We start from the raw sequence: 24,447 nt of genomic DNA, 5'->3' as shown, positions 1-24,447 counted from the left end.
TAGAAAAATAATACATTAAGTATTCTATACTATTTCAGTTTTCACATGGACCTAAGAATTATAGGTGGGTCCTTGGCTTGATTGATAGATTTAAAATAATTTCATTTTTGCTGCTTGTTAAGAGTTGTTCAGTATATTTCACTCAAGATTTTTGAACTGAACTATATGTAGACCTATGTCTACCTTTAAAGCACTTAATGCTCTTTGACTGATTTGAGCCTAAGGATGTGCTGCTGTTCATGTTTATTTAACCAAAGAAACTATAGATAATTTAATTCTGCAGCAGGATGCTGGGCATTTCCTCTTGCCTTGGAATTGCTGTTGTTTGTCCTTGGGTAAAAACAAATGCCTAAGAGTTCCAAGTCCAAAAAAAACCATCAGCAATTGGAGGCAGCACCTTCTGGGGGATTTATTTGCAAAGAGAACGGACCCTATTGCAGTCAGCTGTCACCCTGGTATTTCTTGCACTACTTCTTAGCTTTTGTGAAGAGAGTCCTGGACAAGGGAGTCATAAGCTGATTAATCAAGGATAGCTGCCTTACACATTGCATATGGTGAAGGGTGCCTTCCCCCACTTCCCAACTGTAGCCTCTAATAAAGCCATGTAAACATGGGATTAGATCAATCAGAAAGATCTGGGATTCTTTGGGAAACTGACAATCTCAGACATAGACAATCTCAAAACTTCTCTTACTTTTTCTCAGAAGCTTTTGAAGTGTGTGCTTCAGTATTCCACTAAACAGAAGGAAGAATTCATGGAATTCAGGAAACCAAGGTTGCATCAGTGGAACAGCAATCGGAATGGAGGAAAACCCGAGGGAATCAGAATGATTATAAGCCATCAGAACAAGGAAAACCAGCTGGTCAGCAGGCTGTGGTGCCACCAAATGGAACAGAATGATTTCAGGAGAAAATAGAAATGCTATATGACCTAGTTCCACTGACCACATCAGACAATTTTGAAACTTATGGGTGCTTTAGGGATCTAGAAAGGTTTTACGGATTTGGAGAAAATTAACAATTGGTACTGAGGTAACTAATCAAAATTTTAAAAGGCATTAATTAACTGCAAGAAAAAGGGAAAACTGATTAGGAAGGAAGTGTAATCACACTATACTACTTTGCTTTGTAGTCACCAACATTCCATAATTATAATGTTGAATATTTCTCAAATATGATCTCCATATTGGAAGTTGGGGGAGAATGGGGCTAAGTTGGAGGATAAACACAGCCATCAAAATAAAATATATAGTATCTAAAATTTGTAAGTCAAGAAATCCCAGTAAAACTATGTCTTCAAAAATTGTGAGTTCAGTTGCAGAGGAGACAGCTAAAAGAGTTGAAAATTGTGCCTTTAGGAAACCAGATGAGCAAGGTGGAGCGAGATGAAGCTGGCGCAGCTATTCCCCATTCTTGTTCTTGCAGTAGCACTTGAAGCTTTAAACTACATCTAGGCATCATTTGATAAAAATAAATATTTTTTAAAAGGAAAATAATTAGTCTGGTGGATGTTGGAAGTTTGCAGAGCAGACAAGAAGGGACCATTTTTGTCTTTCCACCCTCGTTTTGGGCTGTTCTTTCCTGCCCTCTCTCTCTGCTTCAGCCACGCTGGCTTCCTTACTGTTCCTCAGGTACCCAGGGTGTCATCCTGTCTCAGGAACTTTGTGCCAGTGCCGGGACTGCGCTCCCCTCGGGTACCTGTGGGGTTGCTCACTCATCTCCTTCAAGTCTTTGCTTGAATGGCACCTTCCCACCCAGAACACCCTTGACCACACCAGCTCTTTCATCTGCCTTATTCTGCCCCAAAGGTTTTCTGCATAGTATTTATCGCCTCCTCACCTACCGTATGATTGACTTATTTACTGTCTTCCTCGTTTCCTTTCTGTCTCCTGTTAATAAAATGAGAGCTCTGCAAGGACAAGGTACTGGTTGGTTGTCGGGTTGGTTTTTCATCATTACATCCCGTGTGCCTGTGTGGTGCTTGGCATGCAACGGGCAATCCGTATATATTGGCTGAATATCAATTAGCTTGATATTGAAGGGATTATAGGTAGGAAGGGCAGAAAGAATGGAGAGATGCGCAAAACGAGACACCAGTTGGGAGGCAGTTGAATTATTTCATAGACAAGATGGCCATGGTTTGAGTGTGGGTGGAGGCAAAGTAGGTGAAGAGAAGTGATATGAGGTAGGTTGATAAAATGGTACATAACATTAATAAAATGGTAGAAAATATGATTATTTCTAAAAGCAACATTTCAGCACATTAGTGTAGAATGGTACAATAACATAGCTAACAACAACAAAAAGCTTTTGTAGAAACTTTTCCAACAAGTTTTATAATCTCTTTAGCTTGGGTTTAGGTTCTAAAGATGAAGATTTTTGTGCTTTAGGATATAAAACTCATATCTAAAATTAATGAAAGTTTCAGTATTACACTTATTAATAACATTTTTTTCTATTAAAAATATTAGATTCATTTCTGGATAGCAATTTAGGGGAGCAAATTGTTATCTATAAGCATTTATAAAGTTTGCTTAGAAAACAAACTTTTTTTACACAAATTAGTATTCAGTTATAATTCTGAGAAAAACTGCGTAAGAGTCATAATAGGAAAAACTTTTTTGAATAAGGGATATTAAGATACCGCACAAAGAATGAAAAGAACTGGGTATGGGTAAGGACACAGAAGGGAGAGCAGAGATGCCCAGGCAAAGAAATGGCTGAGCAAAGGCCCTGGGGTAAGAAGTTGGAAGGTATTAGCACTCCCTTCTCATTGAGCCATGGTGCCTCTAGTGACTGACAGGTGTGCCTGTTAGTCATCTCTTAGGGTCTATGTGCTGCCTCAGCACTCTGCAAAAATTATCATTTTCTATCTGAGTGAGTCATGATATGAAAAGGTTGGAGAAGCCCTGCATTAAGGGAACTGACCCTGGACAGACTTCATCTGTAGCACCAGCAACCTGCTTGGAGTAGAAGCGGTATCTGAATGTTTAGCTTAATTTGATACATCTCGTGTTCACAATCATTGAATTAATTCATTTACTTAGCAAATATGTATTTGAGCAAATGAAGCTACATTTAACCTGTGCTAATTTTATAAATATGCTAAGTCTACACATAGAGGGTATGTAAAATGAAAGCTTATCTTGGAATTGCTTACATAGAGAATGAGACTGTTCTCTTACCTTAGACAGCAGATACTGGGGAAATCTCTCTCTCACTTTTTTTTTTAATTGAATGCTGTCAGTACAGTAGAATAAGATTGAGTGGGATTTCTAATTATTTAATATTTAACCAAAAGAGTTCTGAACATATTTACATAGATTGAGTAAATTCAGGAAATCATTCATAAAGTTCAGGCAAAAATAATCCAACTTTATTGCTGGGAAAACCTGAAACTGTTGCCTAGGATTATCCAACTATGTGGATGATACTTAGTTTTTAAATCGCATACTTTTACCTGTATATATGGTCCCATTTAAGCATTGCTTTTCTGAGCTCTGGGTTGTTCCACTTCTGTGAAGTCATATGTTTCCCACTGTCTTAAATCATTGGTTTTTGTTGCTTGGTAGTATCTACATTTTTAAAGCATTACTTTTGTTATTTGTGTAGAAAAGAAAATTTAGCGTATTACAAATTTCTGGTACTGATTCGTATTATCACTTAGAAAGGTGCCTGTTGTTTATGTAAGCTTTATGAATAGAAAAGATTCTACTGCTCTTTCTTCTTTTACCCAAATGTAAACTTCTGAAGACCTTGAAAGTGAGAAAGCACTGGACTGGGTGTCCATGGCAATCTGCTAGCTGCGTGTAGGAAGTTACAGCAGCATTAAGCCATGAAAAGGATTAATTGTTTTTGTGAAAAATCCTCAAGACATGCCTTGAATTCAAAGAATAGAGTTCATTAAAATCGTAAATCATCTATTAATCTTTTTTTCTTTTTGCTGAAAAATCTTTGTTGGTTGGTCAGTGCTATTTTAAAAACGAAAATGAAAAATATGATTAAAAGCAAAATATAAAGAGATTACATAGATGAGCATGAAATAAAATCTTCAGTGCCTTTCCTTCTTGAAGAGTTTTTGCTGGGTACTTTACTGGGTACTTGCTATACGTCTCCTGACTGTAGAACTGAACACTGTGTGAGCTTTATAACTTTCATTCATTTTTTCACTTGTATGCCAGGCACCATTCTGGTTTTACAGACAAAAACATCCCAGGGGTTTCTTGTTATAGCCTACAGCACTGCTGGGTTTCCCTTAAGTGATTTGGTGGACTGGGCATTAAGGGAAACATTGTACTAGAGGCTGATAAAATAACGTTAGTTCCTGTTGGATGTGCTAGCGAGAGGAGACAGAGGTGGTCTATGAGATGTGGTAAGAAAGGTTCACTGGGGCATCACAATACACAGCATATACACTCCTGCTGACTGGCAGGGTGTTGTATTACCATCAGTTCCCCTGGTGTAGACCACCACCCCAAATCACCAGACACTCCCTGCTCAGGAGCAGTGCATTCTCTGGCCTCTGTGGTAACTAGGGGTGTTCAGATAAAAAGCAAATGCAAAGATTCAAGGGGTCTGGCTGGGATCTCTTTAGGAAATCCCAGACTTTTTGGCCCAAATAATTCTCCTTGTTCTGATATCATAGAGGCTGCTGGGAATACCATCCTCACAGAATATTCTTTTCATTTAAAAATTACGTGAAGTGAAACATTTTTGTTAGTCGGAGTGCATACATAGCATTCAAAACTGAAGGGGTTGATATTTTTTGTAAGCTATTTTTTCTGAAGTTAAAAAAAGGTAGTTTACAATAAGTTGTATTTCCATAGCTACTGTTTTCTTACAACTTGATTGAAAGGTTAAAGAACTTTAGCCATTATGCTGCTAGTTTGTGATATTCTTGAAAATGCCCTGTTTTATTAAAGCTAAGTGTCACTATGCATGGAATTTAATATAAAGCCACTTTATGTTAAAGTAACTATCCATGAACATTTCATTTGGCATCATTCTGATGGAACAGGGCATTCCACAGAATTGAATTTTTAAGTGACTGAAATACATCTTTTAAAGCACAAAATATTTTAAAATCTCATCAATTTATAAAAATCATTCTAAAATATAAATAGGTTTTTCCACTTTGTTAGAAATATCTGTAGTATAATTTAACTTTTCACACGACATCTCATATCAATATTCTCCTCAATAATAATTCCTTAAGATGCTGCTGAGGAATGAAGGCTATCACTAAATAGTCCATTACTATTTTTGAGATTATCTTTCTGATTTGTAATCATTGTTTGGTTTACTTACTCATCTACCTGCTGTCACTTAATTTTTTAAATACTATTTGAATTTCTTGCCTCAGATTTTCTCCTTTACATTAAACACTCTTGCCTGTATTTGGTGCATTACTGTGGGATAGTCTTTGTGGCTCTTACTTTGTTCTGGATTCATGTCAGGTGTAGGTATGTTGAGGATGTCAAAATCTAAACTCTGGGTGTTGCTAATATGTTGTAGAGAATTATTTGTGCCCATTCATTCTGAAGCTACTTTTGTAACTATTCACCTTTAAAAATTAACTGATTTCAGTGTAATTAAATTAAAATGTATATATTATTGATTGCTGACTTCTTCAAATCTTTTCAATTAAGTATGTTACTGAGTAAAATTGGCTATATAAACAGAAAAATGTGTACTTCTTGTGTTGAAATTCAGTGAGCATAGTGTATCTTCATGTAAAATGACTTGCCATTTGTTGGCAAATTAAGTTTGTCATTTTGCAGAGAAAATAATGAGTCAGTGAAATTGCTGAAGTTGAGAAAAAAAACAACAGCGGGGTGAACTCTAAACATAAAACACATGTACATCTGGTCTAATAGCTACATGTGCTTTGTCTCAAGCATATGTTGATATAATTATTATGTCCATTCTATAGATAGGGGAAATAAGACTTATGCAGAAACATTGAATTGGACATAGAGATAATAGATAGAGGTAATTATTTTAAACAATATAATTGGGTAATATCTCACATGGAACTTAAAAGGAAGGATAGAGAAAACTCTTGCCTTAGCCATACATTAAATAACATTTGTTCACTGTAGAAAATAATTTGTAAGTGGATTCAGTTTACTTCTCATATGAAAGCATCTTTGAGTACATTAATCTTACCTTTATAAACACATTAAAATAAATTAAGTGATTTGATTCCAAACCACCTCACTAGTATAAGAACACCTTATTTTTCAGATAGAGGAACTGATGGGGAAAATGACTCTTCGAAAGGCACACAGCCGGGAAGTTTAAAAGCCAGGATGTACATTCCTAGTTCTGGCCCGTCTAGTTCTGGTCTCTTTCCATTATGACACACAGCTTTTCTGAGTATCGCAAATGAAAAATAGCTTTTTATTTTTGTGAGAGGCACCCTTGGTTGGAAACGTTGAGGCACCATAGGAGGCAAGTAGCTGTAAACCAGATAACATGATTATAAAATCTTTAATGAGAGGTTAGTGCTAAATGTAAGGACACAAGGTCATTAAACATTCAGATCTTATCTTTTCTTCCTGTAATCTATATTCAGGCAATATGACCTTTTGAAGAATAAATATGGGAGGAAGTATTATTTTAATCAAATGTTTACTATTTTTATATTTAAGAGTAAACTTGAAGTGTCTTTTATAGCATTTCTTTATAATCTTAGATTTCTCACTCAATTGTTTTTTATTGTACAACTCAAGACATCAATTAAAAATCCTTTTCCTGAACACAAAATGGATATTATAAGATTTATTTCTAAGATTTAATCAGTGTGTCTTTGGCTAGACATTTGATAGATGATTAATTAAACATTTCCAACAAAAAACATTTGGCGTTAGTGAAATTAATGGCAAAAGTATAACCTTCACAAAGGTGTGAATCCACTTAGATGTTTAAAAAACAAAAGAAAACAAAAGAAAACAGACGTCCTATTTCAACATCTTAAGTCTTCATAATATATGTAAATTTCAAGACCTAAATCCCCTCATAAAAAACACCTTTGTGTTCCCTTGAGGTGCAAAGATGCTACCCTTAGTCTGTTGTAAGATGCTCTTTTTCATTTCAGCACTATTATCACATTAGACACTGCATATTATGCTAATTATCTTGAGGTGTCCCAGTGGCCCAGTAACTGAAGGGCAAAATGCCAGCAGAGGCCTGGTTTCCGTCCAGGTCTAAAACACTGTATTAACTTGTTCAGTCTCTTGACATCTTCACAAATGGAACAGCAAACCTGGAGAGCAAACGTATTTGTTCCAGCTGAGTTAACTATTCTAAAATAAATAATATCCAACCCCTGGACAACCATTTATATTGTGTGTAAAAAGAAACTCATGAGCTGTATTCTCCAAGGCTATTAATTATGTACTAACAGGAATGCTTTTTAAATATTGTTCCTCTGAGTGCAGTAAACCTGGGTTATCTAGGCAACCTAATGAGCATCTTTGAGCATCTGCCACTGCAGAGAGCTCTCAAGTTTCAAGCAAATGTTGGGAAACGCTATTAACAACAGTGGCCCAGTAGACCCAGCGCTGTCATTGGTCAGGCTGGGTCCCCAGTGCAAGACTTGAAGGTAAGTGTGTTTGTGCTTGGTTCTTCTTTTTTTAAAGTAATTTTAGGTGGTTCACAGAATGAGCATCATGGAGATACCAAGTTCCATGGCAAATGCACATAGCTACATGAGAGAGATACGAAAGTACAAGTGAGATCTTTTGAAAAGAGTAGAGGCATCACTGGGGGAGCAGGTGGACAGGATGTAAAAGTATCAGGCAAAAGAAAGTGAAGCAAATAACATGATTCTGTGAGCCAGATAGAACATTCCTGCACCGTGCCAATCAATTGAGCCAATAGGATTTGAGCACTATCCACTCACTTCAAATAAATTTAAAACAGGGCAAAATAAGATGATGAGTAATAATTATTGCTTGATAGCCTAGTGGCAATGAAACATCTATACTGATAAAGCAATAGACATAACCATTGTTATACAGTTACAAACAAAATCAGTGACTAATATAGGCAAGTGCTTGAAAATCAACTCATTAAGGATGTCATCAAAGCGTTTAATTCCTTCAAAATGCTAATGGAGAAAGTGGTTCTAAAATAAAGAACCTCTTTAAAGTGTAAACAATACGAACTTTTAAATAAGCAATGATTTCAAACTGCCTTAAGTCTTCTCAAGGTGAAAGAAAAAATGTTTTAAAAATCGTACTTTTTAAAATGTATCCATTTTGGAATATAGCTAGGAAGTTAGGTAAGGATATCTCTGTAAGTTTAATTAAAAACATAAGTATTTTGTTTTTCAGTCTTTACATTGTTCTTATGAAACTCAGTTCAACATTTGAATATAGGGATTTGCATTTTCCATCTGCATTGAGTGTCCATACTTACATTTAAGACTGAAGAATATATTAGGCTAAAAATCAGATGGCAGTAGACAGATGAATCATTTTGACTGAACAAGCACATGCTGTGCACATGATATAATTGTCACATTTTTTGGATTTTGCTTCACTAATGAAAGAAAAAACTAAATAGTTGAAAATAAATTCAGGAAATGGTATGAGTTAATGTAAGCACAGTTCTTGCAGAGCTCAGAATGGTTTAGCATATGCCCTATCTGTAACAGAATCTTGTTAATAAATAGGGGATACTTAGCCCCGTTTTACAATTGTAGAAATAAAAGCAAAAACATTGACTTGTCCAAAATCATGACTCTAAAGGAGAGTCTAGATTTCTGACCCTAAGAATTAGTGAAAAGAGACACAAAATATTGATATGTGTCAATGGTTTAAATTTAGTGGGTCTACCATTCTCACCCATTTCTTTGTGAAATGTTTCCCAGGCCGAAGTAGGTTTAATAAGCAATAGCATGTGGCTTTAATTATTAAGCTTATAAAAATATATTGACAGTCAAAAATATTTCAGTTCATTAAAATCATTGAAAAATTATCCACCTGTTTATTATAAAGAATATACTTCCTATGACTAAAAGTTCCTTTTTTTAGGCCAGTTAAAAAACATCTAAATGAAGCATGTGACCAAAATTAATTTTCAGTCAATTCTATGGAAAGAAGTCAAGAAAACCTTTGTGTCTTGTGCAAACATAACTACATAATGAATCAGTCAACACATTGGCAGCAGAGTTAACATATGGTCCACACCTATTTCAGAGTAGGTTGCCAATTCATAAAGTTGCCAGATTTTCCTACTTAATGGATGTTTCCTACTTAACTTATGTTTTCTACTTAATGGATAGATAAATTTTATCTAGGCAAAAAAGTATTGTTTCAGAAATAAGGCAAAAATTTTAAAATGCTGTTTCAAGGTTTACCTGAAAATAGATGATCCTCATGAACAGTAAGCTGGTCTGTGAGTTTGCTACATTGTCCTATTTGCTATGGTTCTTGTTTTTAATTTTCTTGGGAGCTGAAATGCTCAGGTTGCCTACCATATGTAGGCTTGGCTATGATTTCCTAAACTTCACTTAAAAATGCTGTTGAAGCTAGTTACTGCATCAGTCTCCTGTGAATACGGAGGTTTTATTGTAAAATTCAAATGAGAATTGAAAAATGGGTTTTTCTTTACCCAGTCTTCAAAATGTGTCTGTATATTTGTCTCTAACCTGTTTGGCTGTAGAACTAGACATATTCTTTCAGAAATGCATATACACTTAAAATTTTTAATATATTTAACTAATACAAACTCATTAAATACACAGAAAGCATAAGAACATATAAAAAAGTAAAAATCACCTCCAATGGCACCACACAGAGAAATTTACAATTCTGAATATATGTAATGTTTAAAATTGTATCATAACTTAACTTAATGTTTTAAATCACATGCTTTCCTCCACATCTGTATTTTTGAAACATAATTTTAATGCATTCATATTATTTCATATTATGAACATTACATAGTTTTTAAACTTCCCCCACTTTCTGTACATTAACACATTTTCCAATTGTTTATTGTTACTTTCAATGCTGTAAACACCCTGGTATATGATGCTGTTCTCAACTCTGTTAATATTTTAAAATATATTCCTTGGAGTGGAATTAGTGTCTCAAAGGATGTGAAAGTAAAAAAATCTAATTTAAAAATTGTTCACAAAGTACAGGTAGCACTTTAAGAAACTTGATAACTATTGCCAGCTTACTTTCTAGAAAGTTCGTACTAGTTCATACTTACACCTGTAGGAAAGGAACAACTAAAGATATTTTGGACATCAATGAATATTAAAAGAACAGCAATAATAAACCGTTGACAATTTGATAGATGGAAAATGCTATGTCCGTGTTATTTTAATTTTTTTCTTTGATACTAAAGTTTAACTGTTCTATTAATTATATTTGCATTTTAAAATGTGTCTGCTCATATATTTGCCTTTCTTCATTTGTAACAATTCCATATTTGGAAGATATTGTTATATTTGTTTAATGTACTTTATTTGTTTAATTTATTTATATCTTGGAGGAAAAGCCAGGACCTGGGGAATCTCATTTTCTTCTCTCCTTTGGTTCCTTCCCATCTTCCCCCTTTTTGCTCTCTCTTAAGAGGGCTTATTAGGTACCAGTTATCTGCCAAGCAATTACCAAAAACACAAGGAAAAATGATCTTTAATGTTTGAGGAATTATAAGACATTCAGAATGGCTGGAGCTCTGGCCATGAGAGCAATAGTTTAACATTTATAATTTCTGTATCACTAAACATTTTTATATACAAATTTTGAAAACTATGAATCGAAGTTCCTTTGTGATATCTTTTCTTCATGTGTAGAAAGGCCTTCCCCATTCTTAAAATAAATTAAATATTCACTTACATTTTTTCCTTATAGTTTTTGTGAATCATTTTTTAATCAGTCTTTAATCTATTTGGACTTTATTTTGATGTGTGCGTGAAATGTGATTTATCTTTTTTAGTTTTCAGATAGTCAGTGTTCTCAATATTGGTTGAACTTTCAGACTTTCCTTCTCTGACTGATTTTCCCTCAGCATGGTATCTCCACTAGGTCTGATTTAGCGCTGTATACTTTGTTCTATTGATTTGCCTGTCAATTTATCTTCTAGTAACTAGTTAACCAAGCCCCCATTATTTCACTCTTTTTCTAAACTTTCTTATCAACTATTGTTTTCCATTTATATTTCTATGTGAACTTTAGAATAATTTTGCCAGTTAAAGACATCCTATTGAGATCTGACCTATTCAATTAATATGGAAAGAACTTATATCTTCCCCAGATTCAGTGTTCTCATTTAAGGATATGATAGGTCTTTATTTATTCACATTTTCTTCTATTATTAATAATAATTCATATCTTTCTTTATGCACCTTCTTGTTTTATGCTTTTCCTGGTAAATGTGAATGGAATCTTGTTGTGTCCCTTAATCAGTGATTTCAGTGTGCCTGTTGTCCAAGTGACCCTAATCCTAGAGCTACATGGCAGACATCCTCTCTCAACTCCTGATGTCAGTGAGAGCACACAGGCATAGACTTCGTAACAGAAACATTATTGAGATTGCTAAATAATAAAACACTCTGTGCAGATCAATAGTATTTAATAGTGTAATAACATAATAATACACAAATAATAGCCCAAAATTTTTTAATTTGATGAATTCCATGCTTTCTACCTACTTTCATGTACTTTTCTTGTACAGATTTGGTTCTCTATCTACTCTAAATATTATTTTTAGCTCTTTTATATATGTCATTTCTCTTTTTGCTCCCATTATCACTATTTCATCAACAGTTGGACTTTTCTCTTCTGGTAGAATAAGTTCACTGTTATGTTATAGCAATGAGTTGGTGCCATTTTAATGTTTTGTTGATGTAGTAGAAGAAGGTTGATGGGAAAAAGTAGAAGTTAATCTCCTACAGACTTTATTTTGTGCATAAACCTCAAATTAGCTTAATGGACACTTTCATTGCTCATACCATTTAAATCTAAGGGATAAGTTTTTCCAAGTTAAGTCAATTTTTTATTTTAATGACCAAAACATAGGGAATCCTTCAAGTGAACTATTATGATAATGTAAAACCATATTTATTAACTTGAGAAGACATCAGTGATTTGTTATTATGTAGAAAAAGTGGGTCACCACATAATGAAATATTATAATTCAATTTATGTAAAGTATAAGTTTATTATATATGCATAAAATAACATCTAGAAAATGCAAGAATTATAAAAAATGGTTATCTTTAAGACATGGGATTATAGGTTATTTTTAAAGTTATTTGTGCTTATCTTTTCTAATTTATCTGAAACATGCATGTATTATTGCTCATGTAATAAAGATAGAAATCATTAGCATGTTTTTAACAGAAAATACCTTGACTTTAAGAATGTAAGTAAATCACATTAACACATATATGTAAGTATAGGAAAATATACTGACTACTTTTCCAAGATAAGCCTGTGAATGTTTTTTGAACTTTCATTGAAAAGTTTTGAGTAGGTTTGGTAGACATATTGCCAACAAACCATTCCTCTCTGTGAAAACATACACAGTCCTCAGTGTTAACGAACAATAAAATTTAGTTGCTTACGTCCAAACTCCTCCTTAGTCCTATGAGAAATTTGTATTTAATTGGATGTTTGATTACCAAACCAAACATATGGAAGAAATAGCTATATTTGTTTACATTATTCATTATGTTCGATCCTTCTATCTCCTTTGATAATTTCATCATTTGATTTTTTTTTTACTATAATGTCTCAGGGATTTACCTCTTCATTTCTTTAACCTTACACTTAAATAATGAGATCACCTGGACTCTAATAACTCATCTCTTTACAGAACTCCCTATCTTTAATGATATGAATTCATGTTTCCTCCTCTTTGGAAATAAGGTGCAATTTAAGTTTTGAGACATTAAAAAGTACTTTTATTTTTAGACTTTTGTAAAGGGGAGGTTACCAGTGGAACTCTTCTTTTTAACACTGGAAAGTAGTTGAAATTGGAAAACAGTATAGGGGGTGTAGCTCCAGGGGGAAGAGGAGTTCCCCTCCTGGGACAAGTTCCCTGTGAATCTGGTGAAACCAAAATAAGTCAAGGGAAAGGGCAAGTTGGGAGAAAGGCTTTTATTCCTTACAGCTTGCTTGGGTTCACTAGTCGGGCCCTACACCATCTGTCCCTTCCATCCACGTCACTTGCTATCTTTCCCCCCACCCGCCCCTTCCAGCAGGAACTCCATTGGCAGGTCCCTGGTGACTGGCAAACACCAGACCAATTAGATACTAGGAATGAAGGAGGGGGGAGAATGACCATTTTTTTCTCCACCCCTTGCCCCAGATCCACTGGAGGCTCTGCTGTGGTAAACATTCATTGGTATGTAAATGGACTCACACCAGGCAGGAAATTCTGGTTGAAAACTTTCATTTACCCCACAGGGGAATAATAGCATACATTTTTAAAAGCAGTATGTTTTCAGAGAGTTTGGTTATATCTGAAGTGATTAACAGTGAGTATAATTTTGAACTGCAACTGTATCTTAAATAAGCCTATTATCTGAACCTCCATAATTAGCTAAATTTATGTTTCACAAATGTCTTTGCATATATACCAGATAAAAGTTTCTATTGCAATAGGTAAAGACAGGCTGTATGATAACTTCTTGGTGTTCTTCCCCCTGGAGCTACACCCCAGGATTTTAAGATTCATCGCTAATTCTATTTCTTTTTCTCTGCCTTTCCAGATATCTGTCATTGACTGACTTCCTTTCCCTTCTTCTTTTTTCCTTAGTGAATTCTGCAAGTACTATTTACCTTGGAAAAGTCCACTTTGATAAATCCAGTTTTCGAATCCTCGCCTTCCAACTTAGATCTGTGCTTACTTTCTCACTGATGTTTCTTTTCCTGAAGACCACTCTGTTTCTTCTTCCTGTCATATGTTCGGCTACTTTGTAGCATTAAAGTGTGCATGTGTGTGTGTGTATGTGTGCACGTGTTCATGCCTGTGTTTTATCAGAGAACTGCTGCTAGATTTAGGATGTAGGTGATAAAGAGTTGGCCAACCTGAAGCAGAGACTGTAGAGTAAGAGCAAAAGGAGGCATTTTTATAGTTAGAAATATTTATGATGACATTTTTAGTAGGCAGTGAACACCCTCATTTTTTTTTTTTTTGGTTTAAAAAACTTGAGCAAAAAAATGCTGTTTATTTTTATCTCCTATATCATAGTTATCAAAAGTTTGATTTCCATTATCTCAGTGCAAAGAAAAATAAAGGAATATATATACATATAGACACAGATAGATATTTGTGTGTATGTAGGTGCTCAAGTTAAGTACAAGATGGGGTATGTTGAAACAGAAGCACATAATGTTGCCTGAAATAATATAAAACAAATTTCCTTCAATTTTGGTAGCAGGTCAAAAACTACTTTACAAGAAATTTTTTTTTCCACAAGGACAAATTTCAGAGTAGACTTAAAAAATATTTACTATATATATTTTCTTGTGTATCGTATGTGCAATACATTCCTCAAATTATTTCTTAGTCTTATCAGTACAAAACACATCAAATAAACTGGCAAATACTTTGAAATATAAATAAATGAAATATGAAAATTAAAGAAACAAATCCACAGAAACAGAAGACATTCTATATGTCATTATTTTAATTTATTTAGAATGTGTAAGCACTTGGATAGATTCTATTTTATATGGAATTTGCTGGTTTTCAAAGTATATAATACAGCCAAAAAGTGTGAACCTGGCTTCTTTTTCCTTGTTCATTGGAGCTATCACATCTCATCTATCAGACCTCTAAGCAGAATTTTAAAAGTGGGATACTCTCACGCCCAAGGCCTATGTAATTAGCATATGAATGTGTAACAGATTGTTTGAAACAACAATTATGGAAACAATACATAAAAGAACAGAAGAGGGCTACAAACACCTGGGAATCTTGTATTGAAAAAAGCTTTCTTAATGTAAGTAATTAAAACCAAGGAGGACAAATGCTTACTCTGTAGTGGTAAAGCCCTACAAGGAAAGCTAAAATCTGCTGATATTTTGCTCTCTTCTTTTAGACTGAATCATTAAAACAAAAGCTTACTGTTTTATTTATTTCAATGGAATATGTTAAATGTAGGTTTGGTATGGTAATGGATCTTCTGAAACCGTCAAAATACATTTATATGGCAAAATATCTTACTTTTACAAAATATTTATGTTTAAAACATATAATAGATGATGATAAATCTTTTCCCATGGTCAGTGCAGTTTCAGAGGACACTGCCAACTGATGGACAGATCAAATCAGGTATGGTCAATTTTCTATCACTTATTTGTCCACATAAATCCTGCTGGTGAAGTTCTAGCCCATTATATTGTTTTGTTTTGTTTCTCTTGACAGCATATGTGCTATAAGGGCTCCTGATCAGCAAAACATATTTTTTCTTTTTTATTAAAGTATCATTGATACACAGTCTTATGTTGGTATTGAATATACAACACAGTGGTTCAACAGTTAACCATATTATTAAATTCTCACCCCAGCAAAGCATTTTAAGAGAGTAACCAATAGCTCAGGATAGTTAGGAATCCTTGCAGTTGGGAAAGGCTCAGTAGAGCAAGAGGCAGGAGTCATGAATTAATGTTTACATTTTTGCTACTATGTGTACCAACCACTTAACATTTCTTTGGCATAAATTACTTTATCTCTAAAGTAGGAACTATTTTCTAGATTGTTAAAATCTGAGTCACATGACTATTGAGACCCTTTCTAAGATCCAGATGTAGATACTTCTTGATCATGAAGTAACACTTGTCCTTTCAGTGACTACATTTTATGGGACAACTGTATTGGAAAAATAAATTATGAACCTAATATTTAATTTTTAAATAGAAAAACAAATATATGCATGAATATTAATAGCAGTTTGTTCATAGTAGCCCAAAAGAGGAAACAATCCAAGTATACATCAGTTGGTGAATGGATAATGAAATGGGATATATCCATTGTCAAAATAAAAACTGTACAGGACAAAGTTAAATGAGCAAGGAAGACTTTATTCAAGGCTATTGCAATGGGGAGAGAAGCCAGAATCAAGTCTGCACTCAACTTCAGTGAAGCAGAGGGGATCAAGGGCTACGGTGAGCCCCAGTCGAAGAGTGCTGCTGGACATTAAGGGGAGGTGATAGGCCATCTGTGTTTGTTAATTGACTTTATCCAAAGGAAATATAAACTCATATCTTTATGAAGGAGGCAGTTTTTGCAACTTGGAGTAATGTACCCCCTGAAGTTAGGTTCCTACTATCCCACAGAGACTTGGAGATGAGGGTGCTATTTCCTTTGACAAGGATATACATTTCCTTTACCTTTCAGAGATGGTTCCCATGTCCTTGAGAAGTACATTCCTGTTTGTAAAACTGGCTCATGGCTATTAAAAAAAGATTTACATCTCAAAGGGGGCAGAGAAATAATTTACAATTATAAGCTTTGTAAACTAAATGCTCTAAGAAAAAGGGTTCAGGGTCTGGAGTCCAGAGGAATTCCACAGTTTAGTCAAGCTCAGGGGAACTTTAAGGCCATCTTGGTCACCATATAATGGAGTGTTATTAGGCAATAAAATGGAATGAAGTACTGATATATGCTACAACATGGGTGAACCTTGAAAATATTTAAATGCTGAGTTAAAGTAGCCAATCACACAAGGCCATATATTGTGTGATTCTGTTTATATGAAATACCAAATATCCAAATCTATAGAGACAATGTGGATTAGTGGTTGCCTAGGACTTTGGGATGTGGGGGTGAGATTTGGGTTTCTTTTGGAGGTGATAAAGATGTTCTAAAATTGTAGTGATGATTGTACAACTCTGTGAATATATTAAAAACCATTAGATTGAACACTGTAATGGGTGAATTTTATGATGTGTACATTATGTTTCAGTAGAGCTGTTATAAGAACAAGTATGTGTTGAAATGTACATATGGTCAATGGAATATTTACCTATATTCATGAGGAATAAGACTTTTAAAACAAAACCAAACTCTATTTCTCCAAGGTAGACTTTAGTTTTGAATAATCTATGGGTTCTGAATACATATTTCTGGTAGCTGTTTTTTAGTCTTTATAAAATAGTTTAGCAGTTATTTATTGCCCCATTGTACAAATCATAGATTATGTAACATGGAAGAAAGGATAATAATTTCTGCAGTATCCTTAGATATTTATATCCCTGAAATTGGGAATTGTCCGTAAGGAGAAACTGTAGCAACAATAAGAAGAAAGAGTTCATTTTCCCAACTGATGAGAAAGATATATGTATACACATGCAGATGTATATACACACACAAACACATAAATGTTACATATATTTACACACACACACATATATATATATGCTGTGCTTTAGTTTAAATAAGTCCTTGCATTCAGATGAAAGCTATATTGACAAAATGCCAATTTGTCCATAAGTTCATTTGTAAACTAGCTATTTGTAGGCTTTTCTGCAGAAATAGTTTATTAACACTGATCAGGTTCTAAACCTAGCTCACAAGATTTATTTTAACTACAGTGTGTCAGAAATGGAATGCTCATGTTAGTAAAGTCTGGGATTAAGAGACAATGACACAGAAAGGAGGTAGATGAGTTATAAAAATCCCCATTTCTTGAGTAAAGGCATGGCTGCAGGTAAAATTTTAAAGTGTGCCGAGTGAGACTTTGGCTTTCACCCATTTTCCTTTCTTATACCCCTTGCTCCATGTTGTAGATTTAGAGCCAGTCCTTCTGGGTCATGAGGATGACCCAAAAGGTCACTCTTTTTATGATGCCCAAGCTTCCCATTGTATTACCCTGTCAGGCATCTGTGTTCCTCCAAGAAACAAGTTCACCATGTTGTCTAGAATAACCATTCTCCCAGCAACATACAAACATTTAAATTCTCATTTCCCCAAGGGAGGTAATTTCATTTTGCATTAGAAGGGAAACAAATTTTGAAAACATGATAACCTCTGAGTCTTTTGGAAGCATTGACAGATCAAAATTGATCTCTAAACCCAGAGTATCTCAAATCAATAAGATCTCAGGTACCACACTTAGGGAATGATAAGAAAAATTTGGAGATATGACAAATTGTAGTTTCTGACCTGTCTCTCTTTGGGATGAACCCCTCTAGGATGCTCCTGCTTTCCTCTGAATATTTGCTTTCTGTCTATCTTTAAATGTGCCTCATAAACTTACACTAACTGCCAGAATGGGGACAATGGAGACTATAATGATAGTGACTGGAGTTGAGAGGAGACATTAGAAAGGTGACAAACATGGAAAGGAGTGATTGAGAACCATTTATGGCATGAATGATCTGGGTATCTTATTTATTTTTCATTTGGACACATATTTTTCTAACATTAATCAATTGATTTTTCTTGGTTGTAGATTGGGCTTATGGATACTACAGACAACAAAGAAAACTTGTTGAAGAGATTGGCTGGTCCTATACAGGTAAACATTTTATTATGTAATGAGATTCAACAGAAAATTGTATTGTTTATGTATCTATTTTTATATGTAAAAGAAAACTTTATAACAAATCATTTTAACTTAGCTACATGGGTATTCAGTTAGATATCCATATCTATGGTAGATTGAATATATCACCTGAAAAATGATTTCTAGTGGACTTTTCATTAGCAAATTTGGTAGTATAGAACATATTGATGTAAGATGTAGTTGAATTTGAAGGCTGTGTCCACACTGGCTATATCTCCTTGGGAAATATGCATAATCAACCTGAGGTTCAGTTTTTTCATCTGCGAAATGGAGGGTTGTATTAGGCATTAAATGAGATAAATGAAGTTGACATAGTACTTCCTTATAAATAGAAAGTTCCCAATAAATGTTAGTTGCTACTGTTATGATCACAATAATGATTGTTTTTATTCACATAACAAGTATTCATGGCATTCTTGCTTGGTTGTTTTGATTCATTTAACAGATATTGATAGGATACTTGCTCTCAGAAGGGGCTTCTTTGTGAATCATTGTGCTGAATTAATTGGAATCGGGGTCTACAATGATTTTGTAGGATTGCCAGACTTTATTTAGAGTATCGTGAATACCTGAAGTTGACCTAAAATGATTACAACCAGAGATCATGATCAGAAACCCTAGGGAAGAGGAGAAGCTTTAGACCTGATCAGAAAAGCATGGGTAGAATCTGGACGGAGCATGACGTGCTGGGACCATCCGAACTGAGGCTGGAGTTGGGTGTGATTAGAAATAAGGTTAGGCTGGTAAGATGTGATCAGATCACACGGGCTTTAAGTTGAGCCTGGCCGGTTTAGACATTATGGACAAAGGGCAGCTGCACAATGGATTTTGTAAATAGATACACATTTTCCTTTTTTTTATTCTTACTTTAAAAGTAGTAAATATTAATTGTGAGTACATTTAGAAAATATATTCAAGCACAAAAAAGCATATCAAAATCACTCTTTACTCACTGCAGGGATATCTACTTAAACGAAGGTCTATTCCTTTCAGGCTAATTCTATTATATTAAGTTTGTACATTTTATATGCAGAATTATGCACCCAGTTTACTTTGGAAATTAATTTTGAGCACATCCTCACTGTCAGTGTTGATTCCTATTGATCATAGTATTTAATGTTTGCCAGTATTCCATTGAACAAATGTTTTATTTTTAACCATCCATTATTTTTGGATACTTAAGCTACTATAAAGAATGACATATGAACAGATAGATGTAAGTTTTTATTTCTATTTTTATCATTTCTTTATTAGAGAATCCTAAAAATGCAATTACTGAATAGAATCAAAGAAATTGAATTTTAAAATAACCTAATTGCTTTCCAGAGAGATTACACTATATATAGTATAAGTACGTGACTATATCACTGAATACTAGCCAGTACTTAATGGTCATTTCAAAAATCTTCACTGATTTGATAGGTTAAAAATTGCCATTTTGTTGTAATTTGTTCTATTTGATTACCACTAAAGTGGTAAATTTTATGTACTTTTATGTATATTTGTACGCATACATAGTTATAAAATTATGTATGTATAAATTGTATACATTTCTATAAAGATTCTGTATACTTTATAGATGTATGTCTCATAGCTATAACCCATTGTGTCTTTCTTTTCTTCCAAAATAGAAATCCTAGTGTTTCATAAAAGTTACAGCTAATTTTTGCTCCCGCCCTCCTCCTCCCCAGTAATTCTGAGAAGCATATTAGAAAAGACTATGAGTGCTTGCAGTGCATCCCTAACCATGGAAAATAACACAATGGGCAGCCCCCTAGCTCTTCTGGGAAAAGTCTGCTAGTGTCACCACCTGGGCATTATTTAACACAGGTTATCTTTTTAAAAGATTTATGTAGATGTCACTCACAATGGTTTGGGAATGCTGTTTCTAGGATAAACTTTTCTCCAAGGAGATTTTCTTGAGGATTAAAGTTTTACGTGTTTTGTTTTGTTACATTTATAGTTTTATTTTTAATTAATAAGAGGATCACAAGCTATCTTTTAACAATTCACCACTGTGTTATTATTAGATAGTTTTGTTCTGAATAAAAAAGTAATATATAGCTGTCCTAGAAAACTTAGTATGTACCTAGAATGTTCATAGAATAAAAATCAGCCTGGTTTAGTTTTGTTAACAACCAACTTCCTATTTTCAGAGGTAGAATGATAAGCAGGTTATTTTCTCTAATCAATGAACCTTTCAACAGAGACCTCAGATATTTACCAAGTCTGATTAAGATGAAAAACAAGCTATGATGCATTTTCCATTCTCCCCAAACCTAGAATCAGAAAATGGATAACCTAGAGCCTAGAGAGAAAGAAGATGTCAATTCGCACCGCTCAAACAGGGTGTATGAAGTCGTAGTGGTGCATATTTTCCAGCAGCCGTGGTCCCTGCACAGCTGGATGTGCTTCATCAAGCCAAGAGAAGACAGCAGTTTTGCCAATGTAGGCAGATGTCACTGGACATATCCTATTAATTGGCAGGAAGCCACAGAGCTCTTCCTTTTATGGGCTAACTGCATATAGACATGGTTCCTATACAGAGGCTGGGCTTTTTGTGGATGGGTCTATGCATAAGCACTGCACAGTTCTTTGCTTTATGATCAAGTTGCATAATTCTTCTCAGAACTTGAGGTCTATTGGTTTTAGCTCCTCTAGGAGACAGTCTAGTGATCAAAGAAATAGACACTTTTTAACAAAAGTGTCATTTGCTGTGCAGAGAGGGGCAGTAGTTCTCAAAAGGGGATGTTCAGAGTTGGGGTGGGGTAAGAGCTTACCAAAATTTTAAAGAATGGATTATTCTACTTATATTGGTGCTTTCTCATTGATTTGGGAAATTGCCTTTTCCTAGAATGTTTGGGACCCTAGGGAGAAACTAGAAAGAGTTTCAGATGAGGAAATTTTGTAACTGCTTAGCTCAAATTGAGTATGGATTGATTTTGTCTGAATTCCTAGAGTACCAAAAAAATAAGCAAAAGCCTTTATCCAAATTAACATATCTCTTCTAAGCAAATCACACTAAAGCCAAGTATTTAAAGTATAGATTATTCACTATGAAGTTTATTATCTCTTTTTATTTTCAATACAAGTAGTTAAAGGTTGGTAGTATTTTCCATTTCTGTGCTTGTTATTCTACCTAGAAAATGAAATACTACACTAATTGCATACAATTTCAGGATCAGCTAGTTTTAAGATTCTTAAATTTAACTGATTTCATGAATGTTCCAAGTAAATTAGTTTTGACCACACTTAGTCCTAGTTTCATTCCTAATAGCTTATCTCATTGAGCTGTATATTTCTATTCCTCTTGTGTTATCATTTAAATTGGTCAGATTAGCTGCAGTCTCAGAAGGAGGGACTTATCTTTGAATGTTTGTATATATAGAATCCATTACTAAAAATTACTAAGAATACTATAGCATCTGTCTGTAAGAGAGCTCAGAACTTTACCCTAAGCCATTTTTTAAATAGCATATGCATGTCAAACATTATTTAAATGGCATCACTTAAGCTAAGGTTGTTTCTGAAAGTACACAATTGTGATATGTACAGAAGCAATACAAATCCCTTCTGGCTACCAGATGGATGGACAAACAGTGGGTGGGAGGAGAGGAGAAGGTATTACTCTTTCAATTGTGTATTTTTACAGAGGTTAAAAACAACTTTTCTATTCAGGATATGTGCTATAATTTTGCTGAGAAATGACAGGGTTGGTAAATACTGTCAACTGTCCCATTTTTAAAGTTATTATAGGAAGGTCAGCAAGGCTTGCTTGTCACTCTGTGACAAAAGAATGACTTGTAAATCTGGAAATGTCAGCACTGAAATCCAGTGCCTTCCATGGTAACTGCGTTTCATATAAGGGCTTCAGAAGATGGATTTCTTCTTCCTATTAACCTTAAATTTTCTATGACAATGTCTAAACAAAGACAATTCAGTGGGAAAAAAGTGCTTCCATGTAAGCTTTCTTTTTTTGATATCACAAACACATAGCTCAGGATTATCATCCGAGGCATTAAAATCTTCCTTCTGTCTGAATTGTTAGACCTTTGCAACTTGACGGAATGCGAGATCAAAAATGGATAAACCTTCCATGCTCCCTTCCTAGAATTAGTCACTATTGAAAATTAGTCTTAATTTCCTGGACCTTTAAAAAGTATTCTGTTGTGTCTTTTTTACCATATTTTAAAGATACCTGAAATTTTTAATTTTATTGAGTATTCTGAAGTGTGCTTAAAGCTAGACACCTTTAAAGCATTAAAGGGTTACATAGGACATAAGAAAGAAAAAGGCCACTTAAGAGTCATGTCAGACAGTTTGCTAGATACTCCAGAACAAGGGAAACTTTAAATACTGAGTAGATCCTATTTCCTTAAATAGAACAACCTGTCTAAATAGTATTTCCACTCCAATAAATATATAGACTGGAAGGTACTACTTATGGAAAAAAAGAACCATAATAGAAAGTGGTGTATAGTGTGGTTAGTACTTGGCATTTATTTTTGGATATAGTTAGGTTTGATGTTTTACTTCTCCTAACCTAGGAGAAAGTAGGCCAAGTGTAACTCAGAAAGCAAATTTGAATCCATGTAGAATAATAGCTGATTTCCAGCTTGTCCAGGCTCCTCTTTACTTCTAGAATCTGAAATATTGTTTTAACGTATTTTCTTCTTTGAGTCACATCACTCCTTATATTAAATGGACTGTTTATTTCTCATTTCTCTTAGGAGTGAAAAGGCAAGTTCCAGAACTCTTTATATAGAATGATGTCATTTCGGTGAAAAAGCATGTAATTATATGTGCTTAGAAGAGAGGCCTGCCAACACACCAACTTGTTGGCAATGGTTACCCCAAGGAACGGGAGTATGGAAAGCCTAGAGGCAGGGACTTCCACCCTTTATTGTATAGTGTTTATATTGTACTAATTTTCTTAACAAGTCTGTTGAAATAGAATGTTTTCAGCTTCCAACTTAGATTAGTTTTAGCTAAGAAGGGCAAGGTAGCTGGATAAGAATGACAGCTTTATGTTTTCACCGGTCAGAATGTAGGATCTCTGCTTGGCTGAGTTGCAGTGAAAGGATGTCACAGACATGTAATCAGAGCACGGAGAGCACTTAATGTCAGGCTTTCTGGACATGGCTAACATGCAGATTGATCAGGCTGCTTCACTGCTCTGTATGTCAGTTTGCTTATCAGTAAAAGGTTTCTAATGATGCCCTGCTTAATTGTGCATGGGTCAAACAAATGTTGCACATTGTCGTGGGAAATCTTTTTGAGCAAGTACACTACAAATCTAAGCGATTATTATTTGGCAATATCTTAACTTGAGCCCAAACAGCTTGAACAAGTCTGGGCGTATCTGATAATCTCACAAGAGGATTTAGAAGGAGTTGATTCACTTGAATGCATATTATAGACAGGTATTTCCTATAACCTGTCTATTTTTTAAAGTTTAGCTAAGATTTATATTCTGGGAAAACTTACCCTGTGCTCAATATGATAAGTAGAGTATGCCTCATTGTAGAGGCTGAGTAGAGTTCAATTAAATGATCTAAAACTCAGAATTTATTTGTTTGCAGCTATCACTTAGTATAGAATTGGAAAAAAAATAAAGATATGGCTGCAGAATAGCAATACAATTAAATAATCACTGCTAATGAGTCACTAATGAATATTCTCCAGAAAGTAAAGATAATATTGCATAAATTCTCTAGCATAGCCTCTTAACTGCCCCTGCATCTAATAGAGTCTTGAATGGAGTGGACAAGTTCTTCGGCAGTTCAAGATGAGACAATCTGGCTGTTTCTCCTTCTGTCTACCCTCAGACTCCTGGGCTTTGTGTCTGAGTTTATTGTTCTCCTTTTCTGGGTTTCCTCTGTCTCACTCCCTTGTTCTTTATTCTG

General features: G+C 34.5%; 1 protein-coding gene across 6 annotated transcripts in view; it reads left to right on the top strand.

Annotated features, from left to right (window-relative positions):
- Window positions 1-24,447, top strand: part of PTPRZ1 (protein tyrosine phosphatase receptor type Z1) — a 159,653-nt gene that overhangs the window by 29,652 nt on the left and 105,554 nt on the right. For 4 of the 6 annotated variants that reach the window (XM_017666193.3, XM_017666192.3, XM_017666195.3 and 1 more), the window contains exon 2: window positions 18,428-18,493. In XM_017666193.3, the coding sequence (XP_017521682.3) occupies window positions 18,428-18,493 (66 nt within the window). Of the gene's footprint in view, window positions 1-13,404; window positions 13,505-18,427; window positions 18,494-20,824; window positions 20,990-24,447 lie in introns of those variants that run through there. The other 2 variants (XM_073238527.1, XM_073238528.1) reach the window with 2 other exon arrangements.

The sequence above is a fragment of the Manis javanica genome, chromosome 6 (genome assembly GCF_040802235.1).
Source record: "Manis javanica isolate MJ-LG chromosome 6, MJ_LKY, whole genome shotgun sequence".
NCBI lineage: Eukaryota > Metazoa > Chordata > Mammalia > Pholidota > Manidae > Manis > Manis javanica.
This window is presented reverse-complemented; position numbering and strand designations above follow the sequence as displayed.